Genomic DNA, 15,516 nt, shown 5'->3' on the forward strand with positions numbered 1-15,516 from the left:
GACTAAATTTGTGCAATAAACTCATTTTCAACTTAGGTTCAGGTTCCAGTTTGTTGACGGCAGTTATTCGTTAATAATATTATTGTAGAATTCAGAAACGTTTTTAATCCATATATTTAATGTTACTATAGCCGCTGAGCATTATTTAAATTTACTAATTTTTGGATTTTGGTTGCAATCCAAGAGACTGTGCAGCAGATATCCACTAATTGTATAACTATGAAACGAGCGTAACCACACACATCACTGAAGTGATGACAGCCACTGCGCTAGTGTAAATTTAACATATGTCTAGACTTTGGTTGAGACTAAAGTGCGTTTGCGGTAGTCATCGGTAATTAAATATCTAATCTACAATCTTGGAATTATTGCAGACTTTGGACCGATGTAAAATTAGATTATTTTTCTAATTTGGTAGAGATCCCACTTCATTTGCAGTAGTTATTGGTTAGGGTGCCAGACTTAAGAAAAAGTTTTCAGGTCTTTCATCATATCTTTTGAAGAAATGGACTTAAAACTTAAGATTTTGCTTAAATTGTTAGCTTTTTACTGCTAAAGATGCTCGGCGATTATCAGGATATTCTTGTAAGCTGTTTTTGAATAGAAAGCAAAGGAGTGCAAAATTTAAAAACCTGTGCTATAGTGAAAAAAAAAACGATCCAAATGAAACAACAGAAAAAATTCTCTGAGCGCACTATATGTTTGAAAATTATACATACATTGAGAGCTTGATTATTTTTTTTATTGCATTCATTATAATTTAGATTAACAGATTCAGAGTTACGATTTTAGTTTCTTTCACAAGCAAAATATCATCAGATTACACGTCAAAAGTCTATGAACTTTGCTCCCTTCATTTCACTACTCCCCTGCCTTCGTTTCATGGATTGTCTGTGAGATTGTAGTTATGATGCTCATTGAAACCGTTTTTTTATGTCTATTGTTGGTTTACAAAAAAAAATATTAAGAGAAGTGAAGTTATATACTCGAAAGGCATAGTGTAAGCTAATAGCATCGAAATACAATTGTTTGAAAGACTAATATGTTTCTTTACATTTTTTTGGGGGGGAAAGTCCAGTATCCAAATTTATGACCAAAATTTCGAACACAGCTTCCATTAAAGTTCGACACTATCGAAAAATCAGAAAATCAACTTTGCTATAAAATGATATCTTGTAGTCACTTTTAGGATTTCATATTATTTTGACAGGTCCTGAATGACTGTAGAGCAAAGTAGAGGATACTGTAATACTCTGAAAACTATATATTGGGTGGGATTTCCGGTACAGAAATCGAGAAGTATTTTTAGAAACTTTCACTATAATAACCCAATTTATAAACAACTGATTTCACCAACCTAGAGTTAGTACAGACACTGGTTATCAGTAAAATTTACAAATTTCTCGACTTTGGTGGAGATCAAAGTTGGCTGTCGGTTATATAATAACCGAATTATTCAAAAACGACTGAACCTATATACCTGTATGTATGTGAATTTTTCTTTTGTCTCGTATACGAAATAAGTAGTCAGGCGTTTTTTAGGGAACCATTTTTGCGTCACTTGAGCATCGTTACAGCTAATGCAGTGGCAGATAAAGTAGATCACAACAGTTAGGTTATGGCATGCTTCACCTAAGACTGCAACCCTGTGTGTTCAGTACGCATTGAGATGTGTTTATTTTATGGCAAATTTAAATTGCTATGCGTCATTTCTACTCTGAGTCAGAGAAAATTCACCCACAATTTGAATCATTTCAAAATAAATGTAAACCACAGCATTTTTAGTGGTAGCTCTGTTATCATTTATTTCATAACCAACAAGAAAATTATTTTTAAGAACTTTTGTCAAAAAATTCTTTTATGAGTGCGACGCTGACTTAGGTCTAGTACTTTTCCATCAATCTCTATGGTCAACACTTGCAAATAACAGAATATTTAATTTTTCATACTGTGAACGTACCTTAAATTGTGAGGCTAATTTTATTCGAATAGTAGCTTTCATTTAGCTTGGTAAATTCGCTCTCGTTCCCCTTTCAATAGAATTGCAATAAAAATGATGAGTAGCCCGCGTAACGCTGAGCGGTTGAAGTGTAGATTTTAAGTCCGGTAATGAAGGGCTGGCGCGAGTGCCGCGCTCATGAACCTTGTTTTGGGAAAAATTCGTTGCTATTCATTAAGCGGCTGAGTGGGTTTAAAATCTAGGGTAATAGTAATCCTCTTCAACGGCTGAATTTATTATTTGTACATGCTTATTATGGGTTGATCTTCTTATCACCACAGGTTGATTGTGAATTTTTTTGCCGACCGATACTAAAGATTTAGAAGTTTCTACTACTATATATCTTTTTTTTGCAGCTCTGACCTCTGATGTTGAGGGAAAGCCCTAAATTTAAGAAGAAAAATTCTAAGTTAATACTGAAGAAACACATACACAGGATTATAACTGAAGAAATTCCCGGGCGTAATCAAAGTAGAATAGGAATTCAATTTTGATTGTGTGTTTATTGATTTGCGGAGTTATTGAACTACGTGTTAGTCGCTGGTAATTCGTAAGTAGACAGGAACATATAAGTAAAAGTAAGAAGTGAAATTTACCTTCGAAGAAGGTAAGTTTAAAACATTCCTAATATTTTTTTTACTCTGGAAGCTCCCGAACAAACAATACATTTATTAAACTAAATGCATCTGCAATAATATTATATATAGTCAGACAATGTTCACGTCGCGTAACACGTACAATCACAAACGCATTTATATCGATACTCATTGTACATCAGCATTGACATATAATGAAGAATTGGTTATTTCTACACCATCTTTCACTATAAACGTTTACCAGAATTAAAAGCGAGACAATGCGTGCAATTTGAAACAGATCAATCCCCGTGACTCTCTTTTAGCGCATTTTCTCATTTATGGAATAAATGCCCTATTGTGCTCGACATGTCCGTCTGTCCGTCCATCCGTGACTCCACGTTTTCGTCGACGAGAAAATGTGCTCTCTGTCACTCACTGCAGTGAGTACTGAGTTATATTTTTTAACCTCCCGCCAGATGGACGCCAGCACCGGCGCCACGGTCGTGCTGAAGGATGTCTCGCTGGCCACGTCAGGCCGCTACAAGTGCGAGGTGCTAGCTGAGGCTCCGAGCTTCAACACACTCACCGAGCACGCGATACTCACCGTCGTGGGTGAGTGTAGGTCGTGGTCATCACACTCACCCAGCACGCGATACTCACCGTCGTGGGTGAGTGTAGGTCGTGGTCATCACACTCACCGAGCACGCGATACTCACTGTCGTGGGTGAGTGTAGGTCGTGGTCATCACACTCACCCAGCACGCGATACTCACCGTCGTGGGTGAGTGATTTCTTGGCCGTGAGGCAGAAATGTGCGGCATAAATGTAAATTTGTAGATATTTGGTATGAGTGCTAGGCACGACCATGAACTTACGCGATGAAATTTGGATTTCAGGTTGCGATAAGCGGAACTCTGTTATCTTATATTTATTATCTCATCGGAACCTTTATTATCTGCCGTCACTTTTCACGGCAGATTGTGATGATTATGTTACAAACTACGCTTTCATGCATTAGCATAACTGTTCAACTTTATCAGCTGTTATTACGTGTGTTCACAGTACGAAAACCACCATCTTGTTTTAATAAAATAATGTTTGATAATGTATAATTAAAATTTCACTTTATCCTCCACCAATGACGTGCCAGACTTGCCAGAAGAGAAGCCCGTCGTGAAGAGCGCCCGTGAGAAATACAAGTCAGGAGACCTGGTCGCCGTGAACTGCACCTCGGCGCCTTCGAAGCCCGCAGCCCATCTCATCTGGTACATCAATGATAAGGAGGTACGAGTAATAAGTTTGCCATTAATATACTAATAAGAGAGGTGCTTGTGATCCTACATCAATGATAAGGAGGTACGAGTACTAAGTTAACCATTAATAAATTAATAAGAGAGGTGCTTGTGATCCTACATCAATGATAAGGAGGTACGAGTACTAAGTTAACCGTTAATGTACTAATAAGAAAGGTACTTGCGATTCAGACATCAATGATAAGGAGGTACGAGTACTAAGTTAACCATTAATAAATTAATAAGAGAGGTGCTTGCCAGCCCCACATTAATGATAGGAAGGTAAGAGTACTAAGTTAACCGTTAATGTACTAATATAAGAGAGGTACTCGTGATCCGTACATCAATGAAAAGTAGGTACGAGTACTCCAATCAACCATTTAATTACCAAGAAGAGAGGTACCTACTTGCGATCACTACTTCAATGATGAGGAGGTAACAGTACTCAATCAACAATTTATGTGCTAATAAGAGAGGTACCTGCGATCCCTCTGACATCTGAGAAGATTAATGCCAAAATGATTATTTATTAGACATATTATGAGGAGGTACCAGCGCTTATTATTTTCATAATTTACGGATAGCAAATAGTTCTCGTAGTCTCGCAGTCAAGTTAATCACAGAAATTATATTATTAATATTCAAACTTCAAGTGATAAGTTCTAAAGGCTCAAGTAATTATTTGTTGCACTTATTATACATGCCATTGTTTCGTCATTTCATTTCAAAAAACAACGTTATTATTTGGTGCACTCATTACGAGGAGACACCAACGCAGATTATTATTATATTTTACAAGAGTATAAACCATTTTGAAATCATTTTGAACAATTGCATGCTCAAATTCAAAATATACAAATAGATGTTTGCATTACAAATTACTCCAAGTAGCTCCTGCCATTGGACATATCTTGGCTTTAATTTCACTGTTTCAAAATTTACCATTACGCAAATTAAAAACGCGAGCTCGCCGAGTAGCAAAATGTCCAAAAAAGCCTCAAGCACCAACACATGACAACGAAAATGCCAAATCGCAAGCTTCCAATTGTGTCGGATCGATCAAAGCTCGAGATCAATCCTGTTTGTGCCAAAAACAATAGCGGCCTCGAAGCTTTGCCGCTTATCCTGCGGCGCGAAGCACACGTCGAAATACAAAAAATGCATCGGAATTGTTTTGGTTTTGTTTTTTGGTGTTTGGATTTAACTTTCGATGAATCGCCTAGTAAATCCAAAATATATTGAAATTTTTTCTAATGCGCATTATGACATGACAACCTACTTTTTGTCTTTACTGAACATTTATATATGAATGAACATTTATGTATGAAATTTGTTAAAAAACATTAGGTTAACGTCATTATTTTAGGGACGCATTTGATAACAATTTTAAACAGAGGTATGATGATGTATTATTTTATGTTTTAAATAATCATGATAATCACTGGAGAACAGCCTTAAACTTATTCTATACGCTTGTCTGATTTCAAAGCAATTAGAACTATTCGTAGTTCACATGGGCTATAACCTCCAAGAAATTGAGATTAAATATAGTCACGAAATTACGATCGAAAAAATGAATACAATCTTAAATAAAACGTATTCCAGTTCCTATATCAGTTTCTTCCAACACACGGAGAACCCCAAGATAATTTACGAACGATCTAAAAAGATTTTGCATGACCATCCCAGTGCATATAAGCTTTGTTGAAGAAAAAGTGGACGGTCCTTAAATTAGGAAAAAAGAAAAAAATCTACGTTGACAGACAATTAGTTAGAATCAAAGGTTTTTTGTCATATGTAATTTTTGAATCAAATTAACCATCTGAAAAAGGTTCATGATTTTTTTTGGGGAGTAATTATAAATCATATAAAAATAATCGATGCTATTTTTGAGGTATTCCTGATGGCTGCTACAAAACACAATAGTTACAAATGAGAAAAATTAAAATTACTTATTGTTTCGATAGTTTTCCTGTTATGCCCGCTCATTGTTGCACCATTTACCTCTCTTGAAACTATGGAAATATTTAACGAAAAAGCACAGTAAAAAAAACGCTTGTAGAGCGGCCAACATAAAGTAACATCGGCTAACTTGAACGAGCTGTTTCGAAAAATTTCAATAATGAGAGAGAACTGAGAAGATATAAAAAGACCGAAATAATTTAAGCGAGGGTGAGAGAAATACAGACCCAATTTTTTCGGATCTCTCTTTGAAAAATGAAAAAAGGCAGTTTTAGGTCGGGAATAGTAAATTAAATGAAGAGAAATATGACCTGCGTTGCAAGCGTTAAAATGAAGTTCTACTGGAAACTAAGCAGCAGAGAGGAAGCAAAATAATGCCAGCAAGAGTGGTGAAAGAAATGCGCGACAGGCAAGCAAGAATCGAGGGAAAAGAGGGGATACGAGGGTGGCCGCGGACAGTCGCTTATGGCATCATTTCTAAGGCATTGCTCGGCATGTTCCCTCGCGCGTCCGCCTCACCGGGACCACTAATAAATCTCACAGAGCGCGGCTTATTGTGGGATCTGCTTTACGACCCTCACCCTACCCTCGCTCTACCCTCACCCTTTCCTCGTCCCACCCTCGCTCTACCCTCACCCTATCCTCGCTCTACCCTCAACCAATCCTCGACCTACCCTCGGCTTACCCTCACCCTACCCTCGCTCTACCCTCACCCTGCCCTCACCTTACCCTCGCTCTACCCTCACCCTTTCCTCGCTCTACCCTCACCCTATCCTCGTCCTACCCTCGCTCTATCCTCGTCCTACCCTCGCTCTATCCTCGTCCTACCCTCGGCTTACCCTCACCCTATCCTCGTCATGCTCTCACTCTATTCTTGTCCTTCCATCACTCTATCCTCGCTCTACCCTCACCCTATCCTCGTCCTGCCCTCGCTCCATCCTTGTCCTACCCTCACTCTACCCTCGTCCTATCCTCGTCATACCCTCTGCTTACCCTCACCCTATCCTCGTCCATGCCCTCGCTCTATCCTCACACAACCCTGGCTACACCCTTGCTCCACTCTCACTCTATCATCGCCCTATCATCACCCAACCTTCGCTTTACTCTCGCTCTACTCTCGGCCTAGTCTCTCCCTACTCACGCTTTGCCTTCTCTCTACAACCGCTCTACCCTCACTTTATCATCTCTACTACCTCACTCTACTCTCACCCTATCTCACCCTACTTTCGCTCTACCCTAGCCTTACTCTCGGTCTACCCTCGTCCTATCCTCGTCCTACCCTCGTCCTACCATCGTTCTACCCTCGTCCTACCCTCGTCCTACCCTTGTCCTACCATCGTTCTACCCTCGTCCTACCCTCGTCCTGCCCTCGTCCTACCCTCGTTCTACCCTCGTCCTACCCTCGTCCTACCCTCGTCCTACCCTCGTCCTATCCTCGTCCTACCCTCGTCCTACCCTCGTCCTACCCTCGTCCTACCCTCGTCCTAACCTCGCCTCGCTCTCGCTCTACCCTTGCCTCACTCTCGCTCTACTCTCACCCTACTTTCGCTCTACCTTTGTCCTATCCTCGTTCTACCCTCACAATATCCTTACTTTACTTTCACCCTACCTTCGCCCTATCATAGCCCCAACATATTCCATCATCCTACCCCATCACTACTATCGTTCTACTCCCGATCTACCCTTGCTCCACTTTCGTCTCGCCCTCGCCTCACCTTCACAACATCCTCTACCCACCCTTACCTCACCATAAATTTCATTTTAGTCGCTACATACTCATATTTTTCCTCTTCGGATGTTCTTTTCTTTTCCTTTTCGGATATCCTATTTTTCTTCTTCCTTATCCTCCATTTTTTTCAAATGGAACTTTTTTCCAACCCTTTTTTCAAAGTGACTTCAAAACTCACAACGCTTTTCTCTCTGCACGAAATTTTCTTAAGTGGCGTACACTCGATTTACTTCGCACGTTCATCTTTTTCGAGCTCAATCTCTCGGTTACTTGAACAATTGTTACGCATAGTTTGAAAAAATACGCCTTGAATCCGAACTGCAAATTCAGGCAATCAACAATCCCACGAACAAAATAGATACATTCTGTTATGGCTTTCCCATTTCTATTTCAATTGTATCGAATATCAGGGACGTGAAAGTGAAATACGAGAAAATTTTAAGAAACTCAGTTTGCTAAATTTTTATAAGTCCATCCAATTTCAATAAACCCGTTAATTTTTCTTGCAGTGTCTTCATAATCCCTCTGAAGGTAAATGTATTTCCCTTATTTTTAACCATATAGTAGTGAAATTTCGTTGATGAACTCGACTGTTCATGCAACTGAATCCAATTCAATTTAAGTCTTATAAATGCGTTGGTTTCGTAACTTCTTCTAGCATTCTTTAGATGCCGCGCCTACATAAAGTCTTGCCAATAATTCCAGCGGCTTTTAATGTTTAAACTACAAAATCTACTCAAATCCAAGCCAATATTTCAACCGGTTTAGAAACGGGACCTAGTATGTTTCAACTGCGACGTCTACACAAATTCAAGCCACTAAATCCACTGATATTTAGTTACATTTCTTATAATGTTCTATCGGCGACATCTACACAAATTCAAACCACTATATCCACCGATATTTAGTTACGCCTCGTACAATGTTCCAGCTGCGATATCTACACAAATTCAAGCCACTAAATCACAGGTTTGGTAACGACGTCTCGTCAGGTCTCGCGAAGAGAAGTCAAGTCAGAGGGATGAGAAGCCAGGGTTTCTGCGCCCGATAATTGCCATTAATGAGCAACACGCTCCGGCATTACGGCCTCCTCGTATCAAATTAGCATTCGCGATGACACTGCGACAGATTGGCACGCTAGTTCTGGTGACACTAGCATACGGATGGCATCTCGGAAACAACGTCTCGGGCAATGTCATAACAAATTTACGTCATGTGTAACAAGCGGCTTACGTTCAATAAGCTTATTGTAATAAATTTGCCTTCTATATGTGGATTGTGAACCATTTTATCAGTTTCATAGTTGGTTTATGTTACGTGCACTCTTATGATGCAGTTTTGAACTGATTTTACTTGACTTACATTATGGGACAAAAATTACTATTGTCATATATCCTTGTTCATTAAATACGTGATGATACTCCCAGTAAAATAATTACGAGCCTTAAAATCACTGTCTTTTACAAGTCAAGAATGAAGTCAATTGAAACGTATGTGTGCATTTAATAAATGAAATACTCGTACTGATTTCTGTGTCTCTTTCTGGACCATATTTCCTTTTCATTTTCATTGTCAACGCATCGTCTTTTTTCCCTATTCTGTCCCCCTGGCTGTCCCTTATTTTTTCTCAATTTATAAAAAGTCGTTTTTATTTTTCCCCGCGTGATTCCCGCTGTTTGTTTGCCATCGTTCTTTTCTTTTATTTTCATCGATTTTTCATATGCATCCCACTGTGATTTTCTGTTGCTTGGCCTTTCCTGTTCACGTAATTTTCCACCATTAAATCCTTTCTCTATTTTTATCTCATGCCATACTAAACATTATTTTCTTTTCTTCAGTATTCTCTTGCGGGAATTTCAACATTACCACATCTTCGCACTTTTCTTTCTTCACAACTATCATCAATTTCATTGATCAAGTTACTCTTCCTTTCATCTTTCCTTCTCGCTTCTATTCTGTCTCCTCACCCCAGTGGCGCGATCATTGATCAAGTCTCTATTCCTTTCCTGTTTCCTTCTCGCTTCTATTCTGTCTCCTCACCCCAGTGGCGCGATCATTGATCAAGTCTCTCTTCCTTTCCTCTATCCTTCTCGCTTCTGTTCTGTCTCCTCACCCAGTCTCGCGATGAGCTACAGGAACGCGGCCCAAGTTGGACCGTTTGAGTTCACGACATGTCGACATCGCGGCAAAGTTTGACGTCGTTTTTAAGTCACGAGCGCAAGTCAAAAATCCAAGCAAACACAAACGTATAGCCAACCAAGTTAGCGGCTCCAGTTTTATGAGCGTTGAGGGTAGAGGGAAACTGGTCGAGGGTAGAAGGCAAAAACTCGAGGAAAAAGAAGCGTAAAGCTAAAAAAGAAATTTTTTTGTTTGAAAAACAATGCAGATTCTGCAAAAGGCTATGCACATAGCTGGGTTTAGTCTTGATTTATTATAGGTGATACATTATTGGATTTACATCGATGAGTGCATTCGAAACATGCAATCATACAAGCCTCAATGATGTATTTTAGGATATACAAATTAATATTTTTCTCTGCCGTTTGCATAAAAATGTGATAAACTGATGGCGCATGATTTTTCATCTAAATAGATTATTAATTTGTATTGCCTGATCATCGTTGGATCATAAATCATTGCTGCGGTCACCTCACTATTTGTCACCGCCGCTCGCTTCCTCGGCCTGAGACCTGCCCCTTCCGCTCCTGTGGCGACCTCATCGCGTAGAGAGCGGGCGTTGTCAGGCTGCAGTGCTGCATAAAATAAAATAATATGAATATAAACTAAAATAAATATGAATATAAAATAAAATACATTATATGATATAAAAAATAAAATAAAATATAAAATATATATATATATAAGATATATATATATAATAAAATACTTTATCTCGTTTTTTATGTACTATATCGTTTTATATTGTTTTTCTTGTAATTTCTTCAAATTTACGAGAAAATTTATTACTAAAAAAAGCTAGTTCTATGTTTGTACGCTTTTTTCATTTCACTTTTGCCGAAAATTTGTATTTGAATATATCAAACTCTTACGTTTCCTGTTAATACAACGTATTAATTTAATGTTGCATTCACAACCAATCGGAAGCTCTCATACCAATAACTGCCTAGACCCTTGTCAACGGTTGCTGTATTTTTATCCATGCGAACGTAGAAACTGACGAAGATGAAGCGATACAACTGAAGATGAAGAAGCTACAATTTTCCACAATAGACTAAAAAAATTCCGGAAAACTACAATTCACAACATCACTCCCGACGAGTCAACTATGCCTTTAACCAGTAGCAAAATAGTTTAATTAACATACCAGAACCTCATATTTGTGTTTTCCAACAGGCAGAACGTAGCCACCTGCTTCACTACCAACCAATTCTGCTACGCAACGGACTAGAGCAGACGACGCTGGGGCTGCGGTTCAGGGCGACACCGTATCATTTCTCGCAGGGCCACATGACGCTCAAGTGCACCGCCTCTATAGGGGTCACTCCTCCAGCCCTGACGCCCTACAGCAGGAACAAGTATAGGACCTTAGGACACCACACTCTCCAGCCCCCGCTCTCGCTGCAGAGCCGCGAGCACCGATATGGTGAGAATAAAACTTTTTTTACTGTAGCTATTAAAAATTTGCTTGAAATAAGATGGAAATTAAGTACAAGTTAACGTTATTAGTTAACAGTAAGGTTAACATATCAGTATGTATATGTAAGCAATACATAATTTATTTTGCGAATCTTTCAATTAAAAACGCATTATTAAGGAGACATAGCGAATACATTTTATTATTTGTTCACTATTACAAATAAAAATATTCTAGTTTTAATAATATTTTAAGCATTTTTTCGTACTTCAATATATACAAAAAACTGATTAAGGAATGAAATATAGCAGCTAAAACTGCAAACTTGAAATATAAGTTTCATTAGCGATAACATTCTTTTTAATGTTCAAAATTTATTCTCCAAAATGAATAAAGGCTCAAAACGTGTATTTCACTCATATGTAGAGATAAAAAATTTCTACTCATTCCTAGAGAAAATTAAATCTTCACCTTTTGACATAAAATTTCAATAGCCATCACAATTTTTACTTAAAAAACAGTAATAATGATTATTATGACTTAATAGTGGCATAAGCAACAGCATATCGTCAACGAACAGCACAACACATTCGAAATAAAAAAAAGTGAACCGAGAATGAAGCAGTTTGATATTGAATGCTGCTTAAACTGTAAAACAAACTGCACTAACTGCACCACATCAGTCAGCCACAACTGCACTAACTGCACCACATCAGTCAGCCACAACTGCACTAACTGCACCACATCAGTCAGCCACCACTGCACTAACTGCACCACATCAGTCAGCACATACACACCTAATGAACCACACTACACGCAGTCCAGCAATAAAAGCAATACCATCGCAGGAATGTGCCTCTCCCGTCCTGATATATGCCTTCATATCCTCGATTTCACTACGATTCTTTTGCCAGTTTTTTCCCCCATTAGCATTTGGGAGAATTCATCCCAATTTTGTGGATGCCATTTTGCTGGAACTAGGAAATGTTTTCATCTCTGTTAAAGTTTCGAAGGGAAACTTTTAACTAAGTTGATACAGGTTGTAACTCATTATATTCATTTGAATTTGGAAACCTTTTGAGTTTAGAAAAAATTAATTCATTATTCAATCAAGTACGTCAATGAGTGACAAAAAAAACACATTTCACTGATAACAAGATACCGAATCGATAATTATAATTTGATACTCGAGGTTGCCGAACGGTAACCAAGATTTGTTCATGGTTTCAAACCGAGTTCATGGTTTGAAACCCGCAACCAGCGGGGAAAATTCTAATCTAAATCAGCAAGGTGGCCGGATGGTTAAGAATTGACAATGGTTGACAACAGGCCAACATGGCCTGATTTATTCAACAGGTAATGTTAAACCATTGCAATTTTTTCATCTTTCAGGTACGGCTTCAGCAATTCATCCACCAAATTCAGCTCGATTGCTTCTGTTGGTTGCGCTCCTCTCCATTGTGAACCAAAGATAAACCGCAATTCATTTTAATTCATACAATTGAAAAATCCAAAGACCAGTGCGACAGAAACCAGTATGCCCGGTTTGCATTGACCTGTACACACAAAAAAATATGTTTGACATTGTACATAGAAAGACACTCTTTTGTCCTTTGCGTGGATCACCATGACCCAGTACGGCCCAGCATAGAATATATCAGTGCTATTTTTCGGTTTCTGTTCGTTTTGTGGTTTACAAAGTACGTCACTTTTTGGACGATGTAACCCATTTAAATTTCTGATTTTTAGGAAACTCTCAAACGCGTTTTGAAAATTCAATGCCTCCTGCAATGTTCATCAGACGCTGAAGGGGGTACGTTGTGAAGGTACGTTGAAGGTACGTTGTGAAGGTACGTTAAAGGTACGTCGAAGGTACGCTGTAAAATTTCTGGTAGATTTGGTAATTAAATCAAGGCAAATAAGAAAATCAAGAACATTTACGTCTGAAATAAGTTAAGGAACTGAAACTACGTTAAATTTTATTATTAATCACATGCTATTTTATATCGAATTGTCAATTTCTTGAAGCTTCAAGATGAAAAACATTCCAAGTGAGAGTGTGAGCAATAACAAGAGGAGCTAATTCAGTTCAGTACATATTACCAACATGAATACATCTATTATAAAATATATACCTATACAAAATTCTCTATACTATACAATAAAAATTGCTTTTCGTGAAAAAAACGCAAATTTCTTCTGTGAATATAATTTGTAAAATATTCATGGAAATGAACTGTACAGTATAACTAACATGTTCCTTTTTTCAGAGAAAGAGATAATTGAACAAAGCCAAACATCAGAAATCTAGCAAATAAAATTCTCCGAAATGTTAAAGTATAAACCATAGTTTTAAACCAAACCAGATTCTACTCTTAATGTCACCAGTTTCAAGTGGTTAATCGCAGATTTCATACTACAGCGATGCACTCACGTAATATCAACCTAGCAATCATGTTGATCAGTTAACCTGAGGTCAGAAATACGGTGTCTGGTCGTGCATATTGGACAATGTACGAGAAATCTTCTTAATGTGGATAATGTTTTAAGGTTAAGCTCCTAAGCATATATTCATGGCACATTAGATGGTATGGTAGACGTTCTGCACCCGATTCTACATCTTTGAGTTGATTCTACACCAGAGAACCGTTCTTGAAAATAGTCATTTATAATACCGATCTCATTAGTAACAGAATCTCATTAGTGTGCACCAAATAATTAACCAAGAAATTAAAAGCAATGAAACGGCAAACAAATTCACCATATCTTACTAAAATGAAAATATGGTACTATATTCGATGAAACAATCGATATGGTGAAATTATCTGGCGCTGTCTTTGCTTTTAAATTCATGGTAAATAGTGATTTAAGCAGACTAATGATATATTTACCGAATATTTAGGATTGTATATCGTGAAGTACGTATTATTCTATTTGTTGTACATAAGCTCATTGTTCGTCGCGAGCAGTAGCGCATCGCATTGCGTAGGTTTAGTGAAAGTCTTAGGAAATAAAATCGTTTTAAGTCATAAGTTTGTTCTCAACTACGTTACGAATACTTTGATAAAGAGACTAGTGCCATGCACTACAATGAACTAATTAATAAATACGTGTAACTGTTTTCTCGTTCGTAGTGAAATATATTCAGTTTACAATACATTTTCTTAAAATCATTTTTTCAGTGTTTATTTTAAGCAAGCACCTAAATTCAGAAAAGTATGAGAACTTTTTGTAATTGATGTTTAAAAAATAAGAAGTGAAGCAATGAGAAATCAGTGTTATTTAAGATAGCTTATAAACATACATTTAACCATGCATTCTTTCATCATGTGGTTCTCATTTAGGTATATTGTGATTACGAGCTACCAAATAACATTAAATTATTATGTAGATTCATTACCATTTAATAACCTTTATGATTTGCCCTAAATAACGTTATGTTATTATGTACGCTAATTGCCACCTAATGACATACGTTATTTATCCGGTTGTTCGTCCCAATTAATATTATGTTATACGGCGGATATTTGTTAACAAAATAACATTATGCTATTTTTTAAATTATAACATCCATACAATGTTTTATAAATGATAAAATAAGGTAGCACAAAAACGGGACATAATATTGCGATGTGTAAGAACCCGGCGTGGAAACTAATTCTGAAACTTTACCATTAGTTGAATTAAAATGTAGGTTAAGCAGATGTCAAAAGTTTAGTATATAAATAATGCTAGTTCATCAGATGCCAAACGTGGAACGACTCAAGATGAAACTTCAACCTGACCAACAATTTATGATGCGTATTTTTCAGTAATTAATAAGATTAGAATCGAATAAAACTGGATTTACTCTAAATTTTATGCTACAGCTTGCGAAAAATATTTATTTAACTTAGTGTTTAAAACAAGTTTGACCGATACTGCACATGGAATTCGAATTTAAAACTCAATAAATCCGTTTTAAATTTACAATTTCTCAATTTCCGTATCAGACGGAAATGCTACAAGGAAATTTAGACGGTTCTGCCCGAATTAGTAACGCAAATATCAGCGAATATTTACATGCGGTATGGATCCGTACGGTGCGTTAATGATAGACAAGATACAGCAATAGAATAAAAAAAACATACTAAAAATATAAAAAAAATCTTGATTAAGTAGGCATTAAAAGACAAAACGTGACTTAATTAAGCTGTTCACTGTACATATAATATGCAGAATAACTGCCATGCGATTATTTTGAACATAAAAGCTGTAAATATAATCTAGTAGAGATCATCTACAGTTAAGACGTAATTTAAACGATAGAAATGTAAATTCACCGTTCAAATTTTCCTTATAATAGAATTATCAATAATTGGA

The 15,516-nt window shown here is 37.3% G+C and overlaps 1 protein-coding gene across 1 annotated transcript in view; it reads left to right on the top strand.

Annotated features, from left to right (window-relative positions):
* Positions 1-13,372, top strand: part of LOC108667971 — a 60,802-nt gene extending 47,430 nt beyond the window's left edge. Inside the window, exons 3-6 of the mRNA XM_018155085.2 lie at positions 3,054-3,189; positions 3,727-3,860; positions 10,914-11,163; positions 12,547-13,372. Of these exons, the coding sequence (XP_018010574.2) occupies positions 3,054-3,189; positions 3,727-3,860; positions 10,914-11,163; positions 12,547-12,629 (603 nt within the window). The 3' untranslated portion in view covers positions 12,630-13,372. The remainder of the gene's footprint in view (positions 1-3,053; positions 3,190-3,726; positions 3,861-10,913; positions 11,164-12,546) is intronic.
* Positions 13,373-15,516: the final 2,144 nt, after the last annotated feature.

Source organism: Hyalella azteca, unplaced genomic scaffold (assembly GCF_000764305.2).
Source record: "Hyalella azteca isolate HAZT.00-mixed unplaced genomic scaffold, Hazt_2.0.2 contig1933, whole genome shotgun sequence".
Classification (NCBI taxonomy): domain Eukaryota; kingdom Metazoa; phylum Arthropoda; class Malacostraca; order Amphipoda; family Hyalellidae; genus Hyalella; species Hyalella azteca.